The 24,987-nt window shown below is 36.6% G+C and overlaps 1 protein-coding gene across 3 annotated transcripts in view; it reads left to right on the forward strand.

Annotated features, from left to right (window-relative positions):
* The window catches only part of PEX5L (peroxisomal biogenesis factor 5 like), an 88,750-nt gene extending 66,466 nt beyond the window's left edge, over positions 1–22,284 (forward strand). For 2 of the 3 annotated variants that reach the window (XM_065748363.1, XM_065748364.1), the window contains exons 2-13: positions 1,254–1,365; positions 3,709–3,918; positions 5,029–5,158; positions 5,623–5,719; positions 11,334–11,429; positions 16,182–16,298; positions 17,207–17,350; positions 18,158–18,228; positions 19,389–19,586; positions 20,687–20,852; positions 21,215–21,372; positions 22,034–22,284. In XM_065748363.1, the coding sequence (XP_065604435.1) occupies positions 1,254–1,365; positions 3,709–3,918; positions 5,029–5,158; positions 5,623–5,719; positions 11,334–11,429; positions 16,182–16,298; positions 17,207–17,350; positions 18,158–18,228; positions 19,389–19,586; positions 20,687–20,852; positions 21,215–21,372; positions 22,034–22,238 (1,704 nt within the window). In that variant the 3' untranslated portion in view covers positions 22,239–22,284. The remainder of the gene's footprint in view (positions 1–1,253; positions 1,366–3,708; positions 3,919–5,028; positions 5,159–5,622; positions 5,720–11,333; positions 11,430–16,181; positions 16,299–17,206; positions 17,351–18,157; positions 18,229–19,388; positions 19,587–20,686; positions 20,853–21,214; positions 21,373–22,033) is intronic. The other variant, XM_065748365.1, reaches the window with a different exon arrangement.
* The last annotated feature ends 2,703 nt before the right edge of the window (positions 22,285–24,987 follow it).

The raw sequence follows: 24,987 nt of genomic DNA on the forward strand, positions 1-24,987 counted from the left end.
TCTGGGCAAATGAATGAGTGCACATACTATGCAGTCAGCCAGCTTTAGCTACCAGCTTAAACGTTTGATCTATCAAAAATATGGACTTTATTTTAAAAGCCCCAGTATTTCCTTGCAACATTGGAAAAGAAAAAACAAATAACTAACAATGGCAAACCTAAGCTGTTTTGCTGTAATAAAAAGTAACTTTTGTGGCAATCCCACTACCACGGTAGCTAAATGCTAGTAAGTAATAAAAATCAAATGAAAGTAAAGAATACCCTTTTCTGCCAGTTTTTCTCCATATTAGCATCCTCAATTTAAAAGTTCAAATTTACGTAAGGGAGCAGTTGGAAAACTCAACAGTGGAAAAAGAGCAAAAGCAGAACAGAGGAGAAGAGAGAGGATTATAAATATGGATGAATGAGCTCTCGTTGAAAGTAATGGACACAGGGAAAACACATTCGTATTATTAGGATCAAATCAACACAGGCCACCCGATCAGATGTCCATCCAGCTCACCTTTGGTCTTGATCTTTCAGAGCATGTCAGTAGAGAGGAGATTCTTCCTTATGAGACTATTTTACTGATTATCTTTTTCAGTACTTAATCCATGAAAAGCCTGTCATATGGAGATTTCTTTTATGTAGTAGAAAACCAATGCATCCCTACAATTACAATAAAAAAAACAAAACTACTCATAAACACAAACTGTATTATGAGTCTTCACACAGACAAAAGTAATTCAGGAAACTCATAAATTCACCAGGGACCATCCACTGTCATTCATATGTCCTTGTATTGCAAAGCAGTGTTTTCTGTCTCAGCAGGTTACTGTTTAATGGGCTAACGCATATTTTCTGGATGGAATGGTGTTGTGGAAGTTCTGTGAGGAGGCATGTTACCAGTGAAAAAAAAAGACTGCTTCCAAATACTAAAAGAGCCCTGCAGGGTCTCCTGCTAACAGAAGGCCAACTTCACCGACTGGTTTGAAGGAAGTTACATCAGACCCTAAATAAACTAGCCCTATAAGCAAGAGTATGCAGTAACTGCTATGGAATATAACAAAATCGAAATATAATTTTGCCCCCAAAGGTGTTTGTTTTCTTTTTGACGTTGTTTTGTTGTTGTTGGTTTTTTAAGTTTGGAGCTACCTGTATGTCTCCTAATTTCAATCTCTTACTAACAATCCAATGCACATGACACTGTACAAAAATGCTTCGTTTCTTTAACCCAACGCAACACTCTGTGACCCTGAGTTTTTTTGTTGCTAGCTAGTGAATGAGCAACAAGAAAGTAGACCCCTCCTGAGTCCTTCCATTGATGACTTTCTCTGTGAAACTAAACCAGAAGCTGTTGCAAGGCCTGTCACTTCAAATACTGCAGGTAAACAAATTTCTGTACTGTACCTCAGTAGAGATAAAAAACTTGTTTTAATTATTGGGCACTTTATCAAGTGATTTCATTAGGTCACTTAAAAATATTTTGTTACCATTTGCAAAAAATTATATACTGATATTAAATTATAATTGATTGATCTATTACTAGAAAAAAAACTTTGATCATTACTTTTGAGGTCATATCTGGTGCAATCCAAGTCACGTTTATTCTAGCAGATCTCTGAGTTTGAATTAAAGGGTTCAACTTCAACTGGAAGTGTAAATATATTCAACTAATCCTCAAACTTTGTTTTTGCAAAAATTTAACCTACAGGTAAGCCACATTTAATTTAGTATTATCCAAACCCATTCTTTAGAAAGATGTGCTTTAACAAAAGCTTAGAAGGGGTGTCTGAGAAAAGGGAAAGAGGTATCAAAACAACTAAGCTGGAACTTAGCCTGGATATCCAGGCTAAAACTGGAACACCGAATTAAATGAACAATTGTAAATATTATTTTCTTTTAGGTAGCTAAAGATATTACAGAGATGCATATAAGTATTTCAAATTGTTTAAGACTGTTGTTTGTTGTGAAACTAAATATCCCATGTATATATCAAGTCCTCTATCTGCCCTGAGTATCAGATTTATTTAATTACAAAATCAACATTTTTTATTCTATGAAGACTGATTAAATTTGCTGATTTCCAAAGAACACGGATAAAACACTACAAGAGACAGTACTAATTAATCTGTCAAAAACACCTTCCCTATAAACTGATAACGAAGAAGAGGACGTATTTCTGTCCTTTACATGCTAGAGTTTCAACTGTTACTCTTCAAAAAACTCATATATGAAAACCTCAGACTGAAGACTGGTTTACATACAGATACAGTCTTTATGAGCTAAAGTAATATAGTTTATAGTTATATTCAATCTTTATCCTGAAAAGGACACACAGAAATGACAGTAGATAGTTGCTAACCATGCACTTATTCTTTTTTGACAAAAGAATTTGGACAAACTTGAGGCAACAGAGATTGTTTCCAGAAGGAAAAGATTACATTATAGTCCTCTGTGCAATCCTTCTGCACCTTGTTTCTTTCAGCACAGCAAAAACCTTAACTGTCAGAATCTCAGATCCTTTGCCAGTCATGATTTTGAGACAGCTCTCTCTTTGTTAGGATCATATTGTCTGTACTAGAGAGACAGCGCTGTTTGCAGCTTTTCTAGCACAGCTGCTTCTTTCTCAATATTCATATATCTTCTGCATCTCTAACAGAAAAAGCTTTTGGAAAATAGCGGCATCAATTGGTTTTTTTGCAAACTTTAACACATGGACAAACTAAACATAGCTCTTGTTTTCTCTGGTTCCTTTCCTACCTTAAAAAGATTAGTTGTCATTAACTTCACAAACTTCACATTTGTTTTGTCCAGCAATGAATCCTAATATTTGTGATAGAATCTGATTGCAATTCCTTGAAATTAATGACACAAATATGCAATGACTTTTTAAAGAATCCGAAAGAAGCCAGACTCACACTGAACTAACAAGAACTCGTCCCTCTAGTTCTTAAGTTGTGTCCAGAAACACTGAGAGTAAAAGGTTAGAATATTTTTAACCTTATGGAATCACGTAATCACAGAATCATTTGGGTTGGAAAAGACCTTCAAGACCACCAAGTCCAACCATCAACTTTACCTACTAAGTCCCATCACCAAAACAAATCCTTTAGTGCCATAAATCAATGGTTAATTTAATCATGAATTAAATCAGTAGTTCTGAGACACTAATGTGAGCTGCCTTCTAGAACAAGAAAGATGGGTTCAATGTATTATTTTTTCAGAAATACTTTTTAAAGTTATTTAAAGTAGTTGTTTAATGAAAATAAGCATAATTCACAGCATCTATAAAAAGAGAATCTCTCTCTATTAAATGTTAGAGAAAGCTGTCCACTCTTCTGTTTTTTCCTTAACTGGCAAGTGGCACCTAAGCAACTTTTATTAGTACATAATAAGTCACAGCATTAAACTAAATCTAATCTAAAAGCTCAACAGTAAAAGGAACCTTCAAAACATGAGGAAATGTGGACAAAGGCTACAACCTTAGTACCTAAGAAGATGTCTTTAAGGCTCTCAGAGGGAAAACCTTTTTAAACTTCATCCACTTAAGCACTTGAAATCACTGAATATCTGAATTTGCTAATCAACAGCCTTAGACAGGAAAGATGCACCTACTACAGTCAAATACCTTAAATTCTGTTTCAACTAAGAAGAAAAACCCAACAACAAAGCAAATGTGAGCTATCTGAATTAAAACAACACTGAATTCTAACATGTTGTCTCTAAGTATTATCAACAGGTCTGGATCTCTTGGATCTTAGTGAACCTGCCTTACAAACCCAAAACAAGGCAAAGAAATCAGAGAATCCATCAAGAGGTGAAGGCTTAAAAACTTCAGTCCACAGAAAGAAGACAGACAATTCTGACCTTATCAATGTGGATACTGAACAGAAAGTTCAGACTGTCAGAGTTTTAGACAAGTCTTCACTAGATTTAGGTAAGAGAGTAGCTATTATATCAGTATCACATAGCCTTGCTTAGCACAAGTTCCACCTTCTTACTAGCACAAAATAGCGAGCAAGATCAGAATTTTTGTTGCACTGCACTTTAGCAGAGACTATAAATTTAACTGTGTGCAAACATTTTGCCTTCTTCTATATACCTGTCAAGCTGTCAGTAAATCCACAAATCAAGATCTGAGTTTCCAAATAAGAATGTAGTCAGGATCAATAAAAGGTAGAAAAATGTCCAGGGATATCATGAGAAACTGGTAAAGGACCCACACTAGAGTCAGGCTACACTGAGTGTCCTTTTCAGAACTGTAAGTGTTACAAATAAACACACAAAATTTTTTTTAATACTGTTTCATCATGCAAACTAGGGAAAAAAGTTCCATTCTTGATAAAAAAAGCTATACTTATATGTTTGAACAAAAAATTTGAACATAGTTCAATATCCTGCCAAGCATGACCTATTGATGAGCTTTGAAACTTCATTTAGTTCCATATAAACTAAATTACTTGCATCGCAATTGAAAAATTTGCAATGTAAATGTAATTTGGTAGCAAATTTTTTGTTCATCAGCACAGAAATTCTTTTACAGATCTTTACCTTCAAACAGGAGTTAAACATATCACTTTTGCAAACCAAGTCCAACATACAACTGAACCCTGCTGGTTGCCTGCACAGTCACTTGTAAATAGTGGTCACGAGAAGAAGTTCTATTTTTATAACTGGATACAACATGAATTAAATATTCCTATCTAAAATTTTATCAGAGCTGACAAACAAATCATTGATTTTAAGTCAAGAGTTCCACAGACATTCTGAGCGTGAATGATGTACCATAACAGACACTCTGAAGAAAACAGTTCCACGTCAGCTGAAACTAAGACATGGCCTTAAAAATCATTATTTAGAACATGTTGCAAATTCCAACTATTTTTTTCGGAATATCTGCAAGAAAGGTGCACAGCATTTCTAAATATTGAATCTAAATCAAAAATAATATTTGGTGGCACAGCTTCACAATTTCTTCCAAACATATACTTAACAGAAGGTAATTAATTTAAGAGAGTCGTTCATATATTCTTTTCTTATCTTTCAGTTGATATTCAGACGCAGATTGAGAAATGGGATGATGTCAATTTTCATGGAGATAGGAGTTGCAAGGTCCATCCTTCTGCAGAACGAACATCATCATCATCATCCAGAGCTCCATCAAAAGAGCTTTTATGGTACAAATTTTGCTTTTCTTCGTTTTCTAAGTAAGAATATTAAGATATTGTGGCACACACACAAAAAAAAAAAAAGCACATGAGCCAAGCTGAAGTAATGTAAAATAGTGGTTAATTGTTAGACAGTGATTGCAGTTACATTCTTGTGTCATTACTCAACCTCATTTTGCTTTGTTATGAAGTGGTAGAGGCATCATTTCCATTGCACTATACTAGGTTCATGCCCACATATGCTCAGTGCTTTACTAGTGAATTAGGCCTGATTCTGTTGCACTATTGTCTGCACGGGACTGAAAAACTGAATAGCAGGAAAACACAGGAGGGTCCAGGCACTTTCAATACCTCCAAGATCAACAACTCAGTTACAAGAAATAAACTAATTGGCCAGTATGGGCTGTGAGCCTGCAATACACAAGGCAACGTATATGAGTGCAGTGATGAGACTGTACATGTGTTATTTCTAGGTCCACAGAAAATAGATCACAGTCTGAGCTGACTAATGTCAAGAGTGCTTTCGACACTGATTCAACATCGGAACTAGAAGTTGCACCTGCAATACAGGTAAGAGAGAAGATTCAATAACATTAGAAGAGACAAGCAGGAATTGTCCCACTGGCAAACTACTCACATGCTGGAAGAAATATTTAAGGGATATGTTATAAGGATCATCAGTTAAAATCCTCATATAGATGAACCTTCACACAGCTGCCAGATTAATGTTACAAAACCAACCTAACTATTCCATCATCTCAAACATTCAGTTTAATGCTGCAGGGAACTGTGACCTTCTTTACAAAAAGACTTCAAACTAAAATCTACAGCAGCATCTTCCTTCCCTACTTCCAGTTTTGAAATTTGAACTGGTAATTGTTCTTTATCCCTGCAATATAACTTTTTTCAAGGTCTCTTGGTCAATCAGAAATACACAAAATTGGGAAGTGACTAAGCAGTACATGAGGCCAACATTGTTTAGTAGTTTATCTCCATGAGTAGGAGAGCAACGTGTTCAAAGGATTTTTTCCTGCTGGAAAATACAGGGCTCTGGGCTGCAGGTTTGTACATCTGCCCAGTTCCACTGTCATAGGATAATACTGAACAGGACTTGGTAGAAGTTACTGAAACTTGTATGGTATTATGTACATATGTATGCATAAATACATACAAACATACATGTATATATGCATTCATTTAGTCCACGTTGCATATTCACCTTCTTTCCTGCATTTTATTTCTTAACCAAAAGTTTTCAAATTCAGCTAATGCTACTGACGGGAGAGACAGAGAGCTGCGCAGTGGATTCACTTCTAGTTAAAAACATTTTTTCTTCTTCCACAGCTATTTTTATGCCTACACTTCAAAAGCTTTCTGTCAGATGGAAAAATCTAGAAATTAATGAAAGTTAATAGCCCCATTTGAAAATGAAAAAAGGAGACACCAAATTGCCAAATGCCTTTCCTGAGATCATGCAATACTTTTTGCAGAAAACAGAAAGAGAACTTAGTTATTGAGACACATTTCTGTGTTTTTATTAGGGAAAAAGTCTTCTTTTCTTCCCTGCCATTTTTACATTGCAAACAGGACTTTTCCCCCTTGAAAAGCCTAACATTAATTCCATTGCATGGTTTCTTCTTTCTGTACAATATTTATACATTTTAATGGGAAAGATCTGTTGCATAATATCTTCAGCCTTGGATGGACAGCATGTTAATAGGCTTTGTCCTTCTTATCTTTAAGAACCTCTAAACACTTTTTATCCAGTCTAATAGATCTAAAGTCCAGGAAGTTTATGTTTAACCTAGATGTGTGTAAATCAAGTAAACAGTTTCAGAAAACTAAATGCTGCTGCTCCCTGGAAAAGCAATTGCAACTTTAGTATATAAAATCTCTCTTTCATATGCCTATTTCCTGTTTACCTTCCACTAGAATAACAGCAAGAGCAAAAATTAGCATTTATAACTTGGCTTGGATTCAATCATCTAGATCTCCATAGTACTTTGTAAAATGAACGGTATTACAAAATAAAAAAGCATTAAGTTGAACCAACCAACTTGAAGGACAGGCAGAATATAACATTCTTATCTGATGCTTTAGTATATTTCATGCTTTGTTTTGCTTTATCATAAGCTGCTTTTTCTTGAAACTTGTAATCCCCTCAAGTCATGAAATGCTGACCTGGTAATTAATAACACAAACAAGTGACCTGAAGTTCTTATTTTGGCTATAGTTTATTCAGAAATTTACTATTTTTATTCACTGCCTGCTCCATCCTTGGACTGTCAAAGGTGTCAGTTCCCAAAAACCAGGCTCATCTGTCTTCATAGAATTCTTAATCTGCTTGTAAAAGAAATCATATTAGCGCTTTTATCAAAGCATATGTTTTCCATACTTTGTCCTCCATAGATCTTGTCTATCTCATTTAAAGGGTACCTTTTGCATATGCAAGAGAGTCTGCCTTACCCTAAAGATTTCATCCTGCCAAACAAGCTGCAGTTAGCTATCAGCAGTTTCTGAGACAACCATCATCATCATCATCACTCATCTTTGACATGTTAGGTTTGGTTCCTCAGAGTGAAATACTAAGCAACTAGGTTACATTCTCATTAAAACTATACAATCTTCTTAACAAAATCCTGTGTTTTCCAGCACTTTGTCATACAAAATCACAAAGGCAAGCTTTGAATTAATATGGAAGAAACTTGTTTGAAGGTTGGACAGGACAACAGCAAGGTTGCTGTCACCGGATGTGGCCAACTTCCTTCCTAGTTTTCTGTTCACAACATATGCTCCCTGTTAATTCTTAAACTGCATCAGACTAAGTAACTTTTTTCTTTCTTTTATCTGCCATAATGAAAAGTTCCCTGATACTGTTTTATTGGTACAAGATATCCTACAGCAATGAGGGTTTCTGAAGATTAATTTTCTCTCTGTCAATTCCAAAAAGCAGAAGGAGATAATAAGTTCAAATGTATATGCATGAAGCCTGCTTATGTTTAAATTCTCAAAATACAATTTAAGTCTTGGGCATCTCTGGGTATTTTAGATGTTGTTTTGCTCATTCAGAATGCATACATAAGAAACCTTAACATACTAAAAACTACACCTAATTCTACTGCTTCATCAGTCTTAGAGCAAGATGAACCCAAAACCTGTAGAGCATGAGAAACCTGCAGTTTTGGCAGCAATATTTAGAATGCATAATTTATTCCCCATTTCTTCCAAATAGCTACGATAAGACTAATGAATGGCCTGGCGGCTCTTTTTGGATGTGCCAGCTACTCTAATGAAACGGAGTTACAAGGGACAGATTTAGCTCATTATTTGAAGACCTGCTCAAAAAGTTAAGACTATAATTTAAGCCTCTCACCAACAGTTAAGGTCCAACAGAACATAAGCAGACTACAAGCGCAGGAAAGTGTGCACAAATGCACTGGAATGGAAGATTTTGTCCCTGAAGACAGCAGCCAGTGATCAACTACAGCACCTCCACTGTAGAGTGGTGAGCATATCAAACCACAGTGTATGCAGACTGTCCATGCCTCAGACATACCCATTCCACCCTGACCCATAATACACCTTGGGTTCCCCTTAGGGATTTTACTGCAGTCCTAGTCCACCACCAGCTGGAGATGTGAAGTTCTCCTGTGCTGGCACTCCATTTCCATCCCCTCTCTTCCTGCACTAGTGAAAGGCAGCATGCTTGTTACATGTGGGATTTTTCATTTCTGGATTATCACAACTAAGAATATGACTCTGCATTGTCTATATGCAAATGCAGCTTACATGCTTTTTCTATTTACTTGTTCTTTCCCCTCTGAATGAGAGCAGGTGTGAATTTAATGGAGGAGAAGGTGTATCCTGTGCAGGTTATGCAGGGACAACACGTATGCTCTGACACGTGGCAGAGAAAGGAACCTCTGTGCTTCTTTTTTGTCCTCTGCCCCTCAACTGCCTTAACAAGCTCACTCTCCCCTTCTACAGTACTACTCGGTCTAAGCATCATGATTTATAGCACTATCTTTGACCTAAGGAAATTACAGTCACTGAAAGGAAAAGATTCAAAAGCTGATACAGTCAAACATCTTGCAAAAGTCAACTTGTAAATAATGAAAAGGCAAGGAACATAATTAATGCCTATCAACAGAATTTTGTGTCAAAAGCAGATTTCATTCTTTGATCAGATTACAGGTTGGGTTGATAAATGTTGCTCTGTGACACTAAACAAGATGTTTAACTCAGCATACATTCTGATTTAAAAATTAGCAGCTGTTAAACAGATTAAAACTGTCTAAATTTAGATTCTCAAGAACAGTAGTTATTTACTAGGAACTCGAATCATATGGCAAAGTTCTTTGGTGATTGCAAAAAGAAACTATATTCTTCAGTTTACTGATCTGAAAGTAAATACACAACGGCATGGAGAACAGAATGGACAACACATAGCAAGGCAGTCATGAAAACGAGCTGGTGACCAAGATACCTGTATAACTAAGAATTTCAACACAATCACTTGAAAAATTATGTTTCTGAGTGACAATCCAAGCTCTATTTACAACACTATGATAGAAGGCAACTCTGAAGAGGACCTATGTCTCAGAGTGTATGAGAATATCAGTGAGTGCTCCTCGTGCAGTATGGTGACAAGAAAAGCACAGAGAAATAGGCATAATTTCTGGTAGACAAGATCTTTTGCTCTCTTTAAAAAGAAACAGTAAGACAGATATTGGACTATTGGACAGTGTTCACCTTTGTTATCTGTATGGCTATATATTAAAGCTATCATCAATTAAAGAGGGAAAGAAACCAAGAAAGGTTGAAATCTGAAAAAAGTATCTCACAATGAGCTAAGATCTTAATCTCTTTATACCTTTTAGAAGACAATTAAACCCTAATTAAAGTAATGGGTATCTTTCCACAGAGAAAATAAGGAGTACTAAACGTGCTTTAAACTGCTGGAGGAAGGATAAAAAGTAATAGCTGTAAACTGAAATTAAAAGGAGTAAGAGAAACAAGGTCAATTAAATTTCCAAACAGTTATAAGATTAAGGTCTTCTGATAACTTTAAATTAAATCCAAGCACCTTCCTCAAAGACATGTAATCCAGACAACCTCCAGTTATTCTCTGTAGAACATCACTTTCATCTTACAGATGTTTAAGTGACAAATACTGTCATATGATATAGAAACTGTTTGAAAATCTATTGTCTGAAGCTCTATTTATTGTTACAGTAACTGTTTTGTGTATAGGAACAAAACAGAAATCTTAAGGCTAGACTGACACAGGTATGTCACCTTTTTAGCTAAAAAGGCATGAGTATACATAGACATACATAGCTGTCTGACTGTGCATTGCACATCATATGAACATACAGGAATGTACTGCATGTTTTATTCCAGCAATGCACATTCCAGTACTTGCAGTTATAGCCCAACATGTCTGATATAATCAAAATCATTTTTGTCAGCAATGTGGCTTACTGCAAATAAATATTCTAAATACAGTCATTAGTAATATCATCATGTAAATCAATGCAATTAGGATCATGGTCAGGTAAATGGCTAATATGTGTAACCTCTAACAAAAACAAGGGAAGAGATTAGCAGTCTGTTCTCTCTAGCAAGATTAAGCCACTTTGTTGATGTCTAGGTCATCACTGAATACTGCTTGTTTTTATATTGTGCAAAAAGCATGAATGAAATGTTACTAATAAAGAAATAGGGGGCAAATGGTTGTGTACTTCCAACAGGATTGACAGATATTAAGGTGAAGAATAGTGTGCTGCACCTTAATTTAGATTTATCCCTCCAATTAAAGTCATAGCAAACCTGGCACTCCAATGACTGGAATGCATTGCCACAGCCATAACAGAAGAGGAACAATTAAGGTGAAAGTCTTAAAGAAAGAGACATCTATTCCTCTTTTAGCCCAACTCTTTCATTGCCTTTTGCTAGCTCTCCTTTCTCTTTAACATAGCTTAAGGAATATGAAAAATCTAGGAAAGATAAGTCTCCCTGCTTCCAATGAGGAATAATCTCTCTACAATGTAAGAGAATTCTTGCAAGGACATGACTAATTTTGCCGAAGAAAAAGGACATTTTGAGCTCCAGGCAGTTAAAAAAATAACTCAGAAATTTGGCAGAGAGTATATCATTCCATTCTGATTCTTTTATTTTTGAGGTGCGATCAACTAAGGAGCAGCGTTGGGGAGGGCCTCTTCTCTCAAGAAATCACTCACTGGAAGAGGAATTTGAAAGAGCGAAGGCAGCTGTGGAGGTATTACTTCATTCACTCCTTTCATTTTCAGCCAACGTTGTACAGATTTCATATTCATTTTGTATCACAAGTAGAGGACATTTTTATAAATATTTATAAATATTTTTACCCCAGAAACGGAATGTGTGCTGTCACACAGACACAAACCAACTCTCCATGTGGATATTTTAATTCAATATCATTTATAAAGAGAATGATTACTTACTGTAATGGGAGACTAACTGCACACACAGAAGGTTAATTTTTATCATTAGTGACAGAGTACTGGCTCACTCCCTTTTCCTGACAAATAAATTTAGTCTGAAAAGGTGCAGGTATTAAGAAAGATACCACCATAGGTTCTGAACGCACATAAAAAATTGTGTCCATTCACAAAGTTAAAATGGACACGGTAAGTTACCTGCTTTATAAGTTAGGCACTTAAGGTGTACACCAAAGGCTGAAAATCAAACACATTCCTGGCAGGAAAGGAGAGACTTGCTTTCAGATTACCACTGCTGTAACTTTTCCAGTTTTTCCTCAATAATGCTGCAGTGTGATCTTTAAGCTGGGACATGTGCTGTAGTCTGTGACTGAGACACAGCAAATTGGTGATTAACATCTCTGCACTGCAGTTAGTTGTTCAGTAAATGGTGTCAGTACTCTTCCAATTGCCAGAAACCACATGTAATGGTAGACTCCAGACATTAAGCAGAAAATAATGTGTTTTGAGGCTAATAAAAGATTAAAAAACATTACTGAATATTTTCTAGAGTAAGATAAGGAGAAGAATATATTGTATAAGAAACCAATACATTCGAGGGTTATTTTAAGGCACCAAAAATTATTAAAATGCTTTAACATAGTCCTGAAAGCAGCTACTTGAAATAATCACATTAAATGTTTCTCTAACTACGTAACTGGCAGCCTAAGCAATTCTTTATGCTTAAAACAGAAACTTGGACCAGGTAGTTAAAATAAAAATAAGATTCTTCAAGATCTTAGTTATTTTCATTTGCATATGAAAAGAGTTAAATTTTCAATGTAGCAAAAATGAAGTAGTACAAAATCTAAGGTGACTAAAATAAATGGCAGGCCATCTCAGAAAGATGAGTGTTTACTCAAGAGGAAAATAAATATGCTGTTCAAAAATTCCTCTTTTAGGCTTTGCATGTTTCTGTAATACTCTTCAACTGGGAAAGCTCCAAGTGGTAAGATTAGCCAGAAAATGGATCAAAAAAAAGGAAGTAAATCTCAGGTTCCTTGTGGTTTGCTTCAAAAAAGAATTAATTAACAATTCAGTAAATGAAGACACCAAACTTTATCCTCCACCCAATTTTCACTTTAGAGCTTTGGGAACAGCTTTAAGATGTCAAATTTTGAGATTAATGAAATTCTGTAAGGCAATCCCTTCTTAAGTACATTTAAAAATATCTATGCCATTGGGGATTTTTTAAAGAATGAAGACGTAAGTAATTTAGGGTTTTTTTTGTTGTTTTTTTTTTACTAGAGAGGGTCTAAATTCCCTTGTGCTGATTGGGTCTGTTTAGACTTGGCTAACTTTTCTGTCATTCTGGAAACCGAATTTGAATTTTGCTGCTTTCCTTTGCTACACACTTGAGAGAAGCACAACTTGTTTAATGTTATTATTTCCAAGTCCCATACATAATCTTCCTGGTAATTAGCTGTGTTTTACCAACAATTGCCACTACTGAACTTAAAAAAACACAAAAAACACCAGTATGGAAATTCAGATTCTATATGTATCATATCATAATTACACTTAATTAAATATTATATTTATAAATTTATTATAGTTATTCTGCACCACCCTATTGGAAGCGAGTTAGAATTAAAATACACAAAACCAAGAAAGGGGAAAAAGTAATTTTGATATTTTGTTATGCCACATTTCTCCCCAGTGTAGAGATGAAACTGCAGATGCCACAGCTTTGCGAGGTTACACAAAGGAAATGTTAAACTGCTCTTCTCAGTATCATCTTATTTACAACCCAATGTAACATGAGACCTTGCTGCATTACGTACTGTTAAGAAGCATCAGGACGTATTACAGCTAAACTCTATGACAACAGTATTTAGTGATAATTAGTACACGCACAAATTTAACATCCTGTGTCATTCACGTGAACATATCGATGCAATAATTCAAAGGAGAGCAACCACAAAGTGTTTGTTTTTTATGCATTGGTCAAGAAGGAACACTGCAAATTGAGTTTCAGCAGTAGGGGAAGGGGCAAGTTCTCAAAATAAAAATGATGAAAAATGGAAGTTCACAAATGAGCCGTTGGTGTTCCTCCCTGCCGCTGTATTATAGGGAGTAAAGAGGGAATATTTTGCCTCTCATTTGTTTAACTGCTTTAGCATATTTTTAAATACCAAGAGTAAAAATAACCTCTTTGACAAAATGCAGAATATTCTGCATGGAAGGAAAAAGAAGGCACGAAACATTTTTCCTAGTTGTCATTTTGCTCAGGTGCTGCAGATTAACCTGAGATACGTTAAAACTGTTCAACTGCTCTGAAAACTTTTGGTGTGACCCAAGTAATTTGCCAGCATTAAGGTAGAAAAAACACTGAAATGAAATAATTGGCACCAGTCACATAGAAAATGAAGTTAAAATTAGATCTAGGAGTCTTGAGCCATAGCCAGATTTTCAGAAGCACTTAATATTAATTTAACCCTCCTGCCACTGAAGTCAACGGGAAATTGCTACTCACAACAGCTAAAATAGACTTAGGTCTTTAATAAGGACCATGAAATATTTATGATCTTCTTCCTCAAGGACACTGAACTGCTCAGCTATTGGAATTGTTTGCCATGGCAATGTTACAGCATTTTATCAGGTGCCATGACTGAGCATGATCCAGTAGCTCCGCACAGCTTTGCCTTATGTGCCATTCAGTAGTTATATTAATCTGCAGGAAAGGGAAATTTCCACTACCTTACCTCATCCTGAATCTCAAAATTACCTCCAGTAAAAAAACGGTCAAGTAATTTTCTTCTTCAAGGCAGTGCAGATTTGTACTGAATGCAAAATAGTTCATGGAGACATTTGTTGAACAGGATAGTTTAAGTGATTCAAGCGCTTCTGCTCATGGTTGATAAAAGAGGGAGCAATCTAAATCATTATCCCGGCCCTTTCAGTTGCTAAATGGACATTTCAGCACAATCTCACAACTATTTAAATGACTGTATTTCCTTTGAATTTGGAATGAAAGCAAATTTTGAATCCTCAGAAGCTGTTGTGTAACAGAGTTGTCATCTTCTGTTTATTTCTATTAAAAAGAATGTAATTTCCTCATCGGGCATGAGTGATTCACACTCGTTTCCTAGTCCACAGAGTAACATAGCATGTACTTCACAGATCCACTAATTGTGTAATTCATACAAGTCTGAGCCTCCTAGAAGGACGTGCTGGATATCCAAGGGAGGTGATACAGCAGGAAGCAAAGGGAAAAGCCTGCTAGATTTGTAGAACGGGAATGTACATTGCCATTGCAAACAGCATTATGAATTATAGCAATTGAACCTATTGGTAGTGACTGTGGGTCCTGCTCTTTGCATCCAGTCTCAAATATTCTGGCTGCTGACTCATTCTAGATCTGCGTTTTCCTTTCTCCAAGTGCCTAAGGAGTAGAGCTGTGGCAAGTCACGCATTCACAGATTAAGATTTTGCAAATCATGCCTGGCTGCAGAACAGTAACCAAGAGCAATCAATCTTTTAATAGAGACGCAGACAAAACCATCTGGACAAGTTTCTAACACCTCTAAATAATTTTCTACCTTACCCTCAAATAGTTCTGTCTACACCTCAATAGAATTATTAATTCTCTCTGACATAAATAAACAGAGAAACTGCATTCTCCATAGTGTCAGTTCACTGAAGTCCTGGCCATGCCCTGAAGGAACTGAAGAACTTTGCAAAGGCTTGCAGTACTGAGCATGTACTCTGCTATGGCACTGCTTCTCAGGGTTAATGAGTAAAGTGTGGAGGCTGAAAAAGCAGGTATTAGGAAGAAATTCTCTACCACGGAGAGACGCTGGAACAGGTTGCCAAGCAAGTTTGTGGATGCCCCCAACCTTGAAGCATTCAAGGCCAGGCTGAGCAATCTATTCTAGAGGGAGATGTCCCCACCTATAGCTGGAGGTTGGAACTAGATGTTTTAAAGGTCCCTTCAAACCCAAGCCATTCTACCATGCTATGAATACTGGGATTTCTCCACTATGTCTGAGGACCCCATTTGAATTAAACATCTTCTTCAAAGTCTCTAAGCTTTGTCATAACTCTCCTACATCGTAAAAATGACACTGAATCCATCGAAGTGGAACATTTGTTTTTGTTGGTTGCTTCTTTTTTAAAGAAACTTAACTATTGTTATCCTTTAGCATGTATGCTTAGCATGTTTTTCTTTTTGGATGGGGACTAGCAGCATTCATTTCCTTCAAATTTTAAATAGCAATTTACTGTTAGCATCAACAAGATGCAGTGTAAACTGCTGCAAATCCTGCTTCAAATGGAACATATGCTGCCTCTGAGATAAAGAGATTTCTGTTGAAGAAATACATTCCAATATAGGAGATGAAATTTAATTATATGAAATTCCATATTTGTACTGTAGTATTTCAGTCAGCATGATTATTAATAGAATGAACACTGCTCAGCAAAACTGCCACTTATTAAAAAAAGTATAATAAAAGCTACCCGTTTTATTTTAGGATTTTGTTGTTCATTTTTTCATCTTTTTCTTCTAGTCAGACACAGAGTTTTGGGATAAAATGCAAGCAGAATGGGAAGAAATGGCTCGCAGGAACTGGATTTCGGAGAACCAGGAAGCACCAGGGCAAGTCACCATCTCTACCATTGAGAAGGTAACAACACAAAGTTATTCTCAAACAGTGCATCCTTCCCTTGAAATTTTTAGATGAGCTTCAGCTGCTCATGGGAGCCCAAGAAAACTCTTCTGGAATATGGAAGCTAATTTTACCCAGAAGAACTTACCCTCTTTAAGTTGGCTGTAAGCAGGATAAGATTTGAGAGAGTACCATGGTGAAAATACATTTAGACATGCACAGTGTGTGAATCCAGCCACGTGGATCGCAAAGCAAACTGCTGGATTCTGGGTACTTTTGAAGATAGGCATTTAAAGAAGAGCACCAAATGCTAAAAAGTCCAGGCAGGCACACTCAAACACTCTTCCTCATACCCTTCCTTGTATGTTCTGATTTGACATATATTATGAAGCTGATATTAGCATATACTCTTTACAAAGCAGCGGCACAAGGAGAAAAAGCAAAAACAAACAAAACATAACACCTGATTTCAACTCAGACACTTGAAAAACTATTCTTTATCTTGAAAATTAATTGAAGATTCCAAGATATTAACCAATCAGAGGTGAGGCTCTTGGCACTGCTTGGAGTTAACCCCTTGGTGTGTGTTCTCTATGCTATTTAACAAAAATTGGATGTACTGGGCTCATGCTAGATTCAGTTCTGTTGCTATTGCATGTGAGCTGTTGCCTGTTATCTCTGATGCCCAACATGACTATCATTAAGTATAACTTCAGTGATCAAGTAAATTTACAGAGAGTACAAATATAAATGATCAGTGATGGTTGCTTTTACAATTTTTGTTATTTAAATTTTAAGAGGTAGCTAATTTTCTTTTTTCATAGAAAAATGTTTATATCCTGTTAGAATATACTAAATCATTTAGTCCTGTAATTGCTATCCCTTACTACAGTGGTCAGCATGGGTCTCTTCATTCTCTTCTCCAGGGATATTATTTCCATACAGAAAATCCTTTCAAAGACTGGCCGGGTGCTTTTGAGGAAGGACTGAAAAAAATGAAAGAAGGAGACCTGCCCGTAACAATCCTGTACCTAGAGGCTGCTATTCTACAGGAGCCCAATGATGCAGAGGTATTCACTCCTGTGCCTTTTACTGACAAAGGAAAGGGGACTCCCTTTAGCATAGAAGGAAGGAATGGGTTCCTGACCCAAAGCTTTGCTAGTCATGACTGAGTGAAACAGCTTGAACCATTACAGTGGTTCTGAAATAACATATGCTTTGAAGTAGATAAAGGTGAGCTCTTCATAACATGAGAATTTGCTTTTGAAATTACAGAATTTCCACATTGTCATTTAAAAGCATTGAAGAGAGATATTATTTGAAATGTTTAATTTCTTTTCCTGATGTTTTCTACCTATTTAACACTGCCATGAAAAAGAAAAACTTCTGATTTAACAAGAATTGAGATTTTTTAAAAATCTATAATCTTCCACAATATTAATGAAACCTGAAACTATTTACAATGTAAGAATACAGATCTCTTTTAATCTATTGCTACAGTAAAATAAGCAGCAGTGTTTCAAAAAGCACAGATAATTCCTAGATCCTCTCGAATCCCTTCAGCATGCATAACTTATTCACTGTTAACATTTTCTGTAATAATCTTGCAACATTTAAAAGGTACAGTAACTCACATTTGAGAAACCAGCATGTGTTTATACACTGACAAAATACTTTTATATTGATTATAAATATTATCATGCTCAAAGTATTCAGAATTGCACTGATTTGTGTCATTGGTCCATAAAACATAGAAAAATCTATAATTAGTACTGAACAGATCTCTCTTTATTCTTCTCTCTGCTGGAAAGTGATACTAGCTGTATCTCTGTTTGCACTTGGGTGTATATAACAAAATAAGATGATTATTTTTGCAGGCCTGGCAGTTCCTGGGCGTAACACAGGCAGAGAATGAAAATGAGCAAGCAGCCATTGTCGCCCTCCAAAGGTAGACAAAGATAACTGCTTAATAAGGGGTCTAATGAGTATTGGGTATTGGAGACCAAGGTATATTTAACCTCATGCTTGTCTGCTAACTTGAAACGTTTATTTAACTACATAAAGCATTGACACAGGTGTAGAAATCTTCCCAGCGACTAGAGAGTGTTGATTAGTCTTCCTACTGTATGCAATAAGTACAGTATTTAATCTAATAATGTAATCAGTTTCACTGAAGAAAAGTTACACGGCCTGACAAACACAAGTTAGGCATAATGCAAATAAAGTACCTTTTTGATATTCCAGCCACCCAGCATGTTTTCTGTAGCTTATCCTTTAACAAGAGATGTAATTAGAACACCCTTCAGCTGCTGAATACTAATCTGAGAATATTTATGGTTGATAGAGATAGAAATATCATTTATGTTTGTATGTAAAAAGTCAGTTCCAAAATATCAGTATTATTATTACTTTCTCCATCAGTTTTCATTTTTCCACTTGAAAAAAGTACCCTCTCAAAATTCAATTGCATTAGCAGCATTAACCATCAAGATATCACCCAGGGATATTCCATCCCACTTACACATAACTTTGTTTTACTTAGACAGAAAGCCAAGGGGTTGCCCAATGTAGGGCTTGCCAATTCCCCCAGTTTTAAAATGAGAACAATGATGTTCAGAAAATAGTCCAGATTTTGTTTTCAGTTCATAATATACAGCTGTAGAAGAGCCAGTCAACAGGAGTGGTCTTTACATTATCAAAGAATTACTGAGAATTCAGTATTTGTCAGGAATGGAAAAGTGATTTTTTATCTTCAAAATACTTTTTTGCAGAGCTGAAAATCAAATTAAACTGTTAGCTGCAATTTACATCAAGCTTTTTCTTTACTGGACAGAAGATATAAGATGAATCTTCCCACTCAATTTACTCACAACCAAAGGATGAGAACATTACCTGTGCACACGTTTATGTACATACATGTATGCACATGTTTGTGTATAAATGCATAACACTTATCACATAACAGCAAGACATTATTTTCTTTGAAAGTATTGTTGTTGTTTAAGTGACATTTATTTATTTACAGAGACTACTTTGAAAGAACTCGAGAATTGTGGTTGGTAAAAAATAATAACTAAAAATCTCAACGTATTTTTATTTTCTGCCTAGGTGCTTGGAACTGCAGCCAAATAACCTAAAAGCTCTGATGGCACTAGCTGTAAGTTACACTAACACAGGCCATCAGCAGGAGGCCTACCAAGCTCTAAGAAACTGGATAAAGCAAAATCCAAAATACAAGTACATAGCGAAAAGCAAAAAAGGGTCTCCAGCACTTACCAGGAGAATGTCTAAGACATCAGATGAAAGGTAAATGCAGTCTTAAACCCTGCAAATGATGCTTCATGCTGTACTCTTAATGTGTAGAAGTCCAGCCTGTTCCCTGCGATGGAAACCCAGAATCTAAATGTCCATAGGGGCAGGGGTAGGAAACAGTACATTCAGTTTAGGGACTATGTCATTCTATCCATGGAAGTTAACATAAACTGCAATAAAAGGACACGTTTGCTTCAAGTCCCACAACTTTATACTAACCCCATTCACCCAATCTGCAGCTTCTTTATTCCCACATTCTCGTTCATACCAGGCCTATATGCGTGTGTTCTTCCCATTGTTCATTGGATTTCCTATATCCCAACTAAGTCACTTGAATCCAGGAATGTCAGCCATCTTGCTCCAGTTCACTGAATATATCTGGGAGATAGCATCTGCTTGCTTAAAACTCATTCTGGTTTTAAAGAAAGAGACAATATAGTCATTTTATTACAGCATACTGCAATGGGAGCTGGCAACCATTTTCAATTGCAAAAGAAATCATGAGTTGGCAGCCCTTCATCGTGTTTTCAGGAGGCCAATAAATATTTCTCTGAAGTTTGAGATTCATAATGAATTCATTAAAGGCATAAACACCTTTTATAGAACCAAAACACTAGGGCTATCTCACTGCGTATCATTTTGAAGTCAGGCCTTATGTTTTTCCTTTACCACTAACAAGCCTCAGGTTGATGAGATAATTTAGTATAAGCAAAAATATAATATGCAAGTTCAGCTTAATTGCTAAGTGTGTTGCTCCACTTTGCCCTCACCACCCAGAGTTGCCAGTGAGGTTCTACAAAGCCAACAGCAGGCATGGGAGATTCTGGTATCTGTATTCAGAGGTCCTGGTCATTTACACCTTTTCTCATTTGGATTCATAGTTTCACTTTGACTTCATTACATAGGGGAACTTTTGTATTTCAGAAATGAGTTTGCAACAGGACCTGGAAGTTTCTCTCTGCTCAGATTGAAGTGAAGCAGCTTATTTTCAAGTTTGATTAAATCACCTCTGAAACATCAAGTACAAAAATTACAATTTCTGCTATACAAGAACTATAAGATGCAACTTAATGTTATTTTTCACCCCTGTCCAGCTCACTACTTGAAGAAGTAAAGGATTTATACCTGGAAGCTGCTCACCAGAACGGTGATATGATAGACCCTGACTTGCAGACAGGACTTGGAGTTCTTTTCCATCTGAATGGAGAATTCAACAGAGCAATAGATGCATTTAGTGCTGCTTTAACTGTTCGGCCAGAGGTACATTTCATGCTTTTCCATTTTTAAGAATTTAGTTTCACAGGCACTTTTCTTCCTCCCTTCTTGATCAGACCAGTATTAATGAGATGCTGCTTCAGCCATGAAAATTTTAATACTTGAAAGGGAAGTGTTAATTACCAGACAGCTCTATTTAGAAGCAGATCTATATATTCCCAATTTTTAGCTGCATAATGACTAATTGTACTGGTTATTTAAAGTTGCCTTTAATCATGAGTCAGAACCTTCCATTCCGTATCAGATGTGACACTGTTCTTTCCTGCAGCCCTCCTTACTTTGCCATCAAAAATGAGCTAGTATGCCCCCTATTGACACCTACAGCAGAGAACTCATTTTCTCACCAGGACTACACGTTGTGGAACCGCCTTGGAGCAACCCTGGCAAATGGGGATCGAAGTGAAGAAGCAGTTGAGGCTTACACACGTGCTTTAGAAATACAACCCGGCTTCATTAGGTCCAGATACAACTTAGGCATAAGCTGCATCAACTTAGGAGCATACAGGTAAGTTACAAAAACATGTAAACAAAAGAGGCAGGGTCCGTATCTACCAAGTGAAAATTCATTTTCTAGCTGGAGCTATTTAAGCAAAAAACAATATGGTTTAATTATTTCAGCTAATATACATATATATTTTACAAAGCACTGATAAATGAAATTTTGTTTATATCCATACAACCCACATAACAGAACAACTGAATTTAAAAACTGAAATCCTTCATTCAGCAAGCTGCTTCAGCACTTTTTCTAGATCTAAGTGCAAGCAACCTTAACATAATCTGTGGGATTGTTCTCACACTTAACCTCAGTCCTGAGATCAAGAGTTTTACTAAAAGAAAATATAGAAGACTGTATTTATAAAGGAGAACTCCCACTAAAATGATCAAAGCAGTTAATCTTGTCACAGATACTTTCAATGAAAGCTTTAGGAATATCAGCTTAGGACATTTAAGATGAGAGACATCTACACAGCAATGAAGACAAGCATACAAATAGAGTAAGGTCTGGACTACTACAAGTCACATCCTCTCGTTTAAAGGAAATCAAGTAACAGAACAAGGCTGGTGAGATGCATTTTAAAAAAATATACTCAAATCTAAATGGTATTTCATAGAGTTTTACATCATTCATTGAGCAAATTACATATTTCTTTCCTTTCCTACAGAGAGGCTGTCAGCAATTTTCTCACTGCTCTCAGTTTGCAAAGGAAGAGCAGGAATCAACAGCAGGTTCCCCATCCTGCTCTATCGGGCAATATTTGGGCAGCACTTCGAATTGCTCTGTCTATGATGGACCAGCCAGAACTATTTCAAGCAGCCAACGTGGGCGACCTAGACATACTATTAAGAGCATTTAATCTAGAGCCGTAACAAAAAGCAGCCACAAATTAAGTTACATTAGGAAGCAGAGAACTCTTTTATTGCCTCAAAATGACCACAATTAAAAAAAAAGATCACGATTGTAGATCAGTAGGGGAATTCTCTCAGATGTTATTCAAAAAGGACAAGTTCAAAAGCACAAAATATTCTAAATATGCTCAGACTCAAAGGATCAAAATGAGCAGCAGCTGATCTGACAAAGCCCTGAATTAGATGAAGAATCTTCATCCCATGCAAGCTCTCACTCTCTCTCTATACATACACACACAGCTATACAAAGAAATATATTAAAAACAAACCTAGCTAACTATTATCACACATTAAAACGGCAAGCAACGCATCCAAGGAACCTGCTTAGTAGCTCATCACACTACGCTGACATCACTTTGCCATACACCATGAACACTTCATACTTTGCTTACTTTGAAATACCTTCTCAAGGTCCATCTTCAACATCTGAAAATAGATGCATGAAAACTGGATGTATTTTGTTTTGAATGTATTTATTAGCTGGCATTCAAGAAAATCTTTGCTTCTGAAGGTACCTTGATTAATTTGGGCCAAGTTTGATGCAACCCATGTGTGATATTAACAGGAACATTGTACATGGAGCTCTATGAGATCAGGTCATGTATATATTGAAAGGACAGCCGCTGCAAGCAGAAGCAGTACTTTGCACTAGAATTGTTGCTGTTTAAACCAGCTACCCCTGGTCGTGGACAGAGAATGTCTGCTTCAAAGGAGCTCACAGCAGGATCTGTCAATGTGTACTTATGCACTTTAATCTTTCTTTTTGTAAAATTGTGCTATGCTTTATTTTTAGTTTAATTACTAAACCAGAATATACAGGATAGCCTTGTTGGCATAGAGGACCAAATATCATTTCTTGAAATGTGGTAAGAGGGTTTTCATTATTCTTATTTTAAATGATGCGAATACAATATAAACTGCAATATCTATTAGAAAAGATGATCTGTTATGCATCAGGTACTACATATGCATGCGTGTGCATGCACATATGTGTATTATGTCATTCAAAACATATTAAGCAACAGAGCACTTTTTCAAATAAAGGCAAGTCTCCATAGGAGCTCATACCTGCAAAGCATGCTCAAGGGAAAGTTCTTGCTGAAAACAATCCTCTATTTAATGCTTGTACCATTGGGACTGAGATTTAATCCCACTGCTGTGGCAAACACTAGCAAAAAGTTTCAGTGACAACTGTCATAGCAGGCTAAATACTTAGGTAACATCAGTACTTCCAGCTACTTACAAATATATGTGCATATCATCTTAAATTTCCCTGCTTGGACAAATGAGGAACAGTACTGAGGGAGGGGGCTGCACTGCTACACAACAAAGGGATTGATTTTGGTACAGTGCAACAGGCTGAGCTCGAGATAAACGTGTCAGGCAAATACAGGAATACATATTTCTAACAGGAGTCATTTTCAGTGATTGATATTTTTACTACTTTCCCTAAACAGTGGAAAAAAGAAATACAATTGAACGGTAACTGCACTGAGTCAGGGATGTAAGGCGCAGGGCAGCTACTTGAATGTGATGAAGTGGGACAAGCAACACATTTCCTGTAAACAGCACCAAAAACAACATAGCAGAACAACTGAATCCACTGCTTAAGGAAAAACAATCACATGCATAAATCACAGAGAAAGGAAGAATCTCTATGGGAATTGGACAGTTTCACCAGTATAAACTTAAGTTTCTTGCAGCTGTCTGTTATTTTTAACAACTGCTTAAAGGAAAATTCCATCTCAGTTAGCGCAATCTGTGCATCTAATTACCAACACAATTGGTTAAGAATAATCTTTTCTTACTAAAAATAAGAGGCTTACCCCTCATCCATGCCCACAGAATAGAGGTGCTGAAACAGCTATGAACATTTTTTTAAATAGTGCTCTATTAATTTCTTGTTTATATACATTCCTATTTATCTATCAAGCATATAATGACACGTTATTTCTGCAGTTCTCTCTGAGGACTGGTTATCAAGGACTGCCTGGGAATGACATTTTAGCTGAGCTTGCTGCTGTATGCATATCTGCTGACAACAGTTTGCTCTTTGCTTTGACAGCAATGTGAGATGACAGCCCTGTATTGATAAGGCAGAGCAGAAGGTGCACTGCAATTGAATCTGGGAAGTGATAAGAGGGAAGGGAGGCAGCTTTGAGAAGAGATTGTGAAGCAAAGCCATATGTGCCTAGGTTCTACTTGATGCCCTACCATCACAGGAGCCCTTCTAGAATATCCTCTGTGCTGTAGGATAATTAGGGATTATCCAGAGGAATGAGCTGCTCGAGAACTGTATTTCTATACCTTTCAAATAAAACATATCTCAAGTCAGAATGACAAAGAAGATTTGATACTGCTAACTACGCTAAACCTCTTTTTTTTTCCTCCACCACGTGTATGAGCAACACAAATTTTGTTAGAAAAACCTGGGGGGCAGCCTTTGTGCCAGGCTTCTCTGTGCTCAGCAGCTCTCCATGCTTCTGGGTTCAGTGCTGTGCATGCTTCAGTATTCTGGGCCTTGCTGCCCTCCTTTAGACCCCACCACCAAATGCTGTCAGTGCACAGGACAGGACTCCATGTGGTTCTGTCTGCCCTCCTCATGGCCAGGAGGCTGCAGCATGTTAACACCTTGAGGAAAAAATGCAGCTGCTGTAATTCTAACCAGGCACTGGCAAGACAAATAAGGCTGCTGAACAGCAGCAGATTG

Source organism: Cyrtonyx montezumae, unplaced genomic scaffold (assembly GCF_038088225.1).
Source record: "Cyrtonyx montezumae isolate F1298 unplaced genomic scaffold, pur_monq_1.0 scaffold_5, whole genome shotgun sequence".
Classification (NCBI taxonomy): domain Eukaryota; kingdom Metazoa; phylum Chordata; class Aves; order Galliformes; family Odontophoridae; genus Cyrtonyx; species Cyrtonyx montezumae.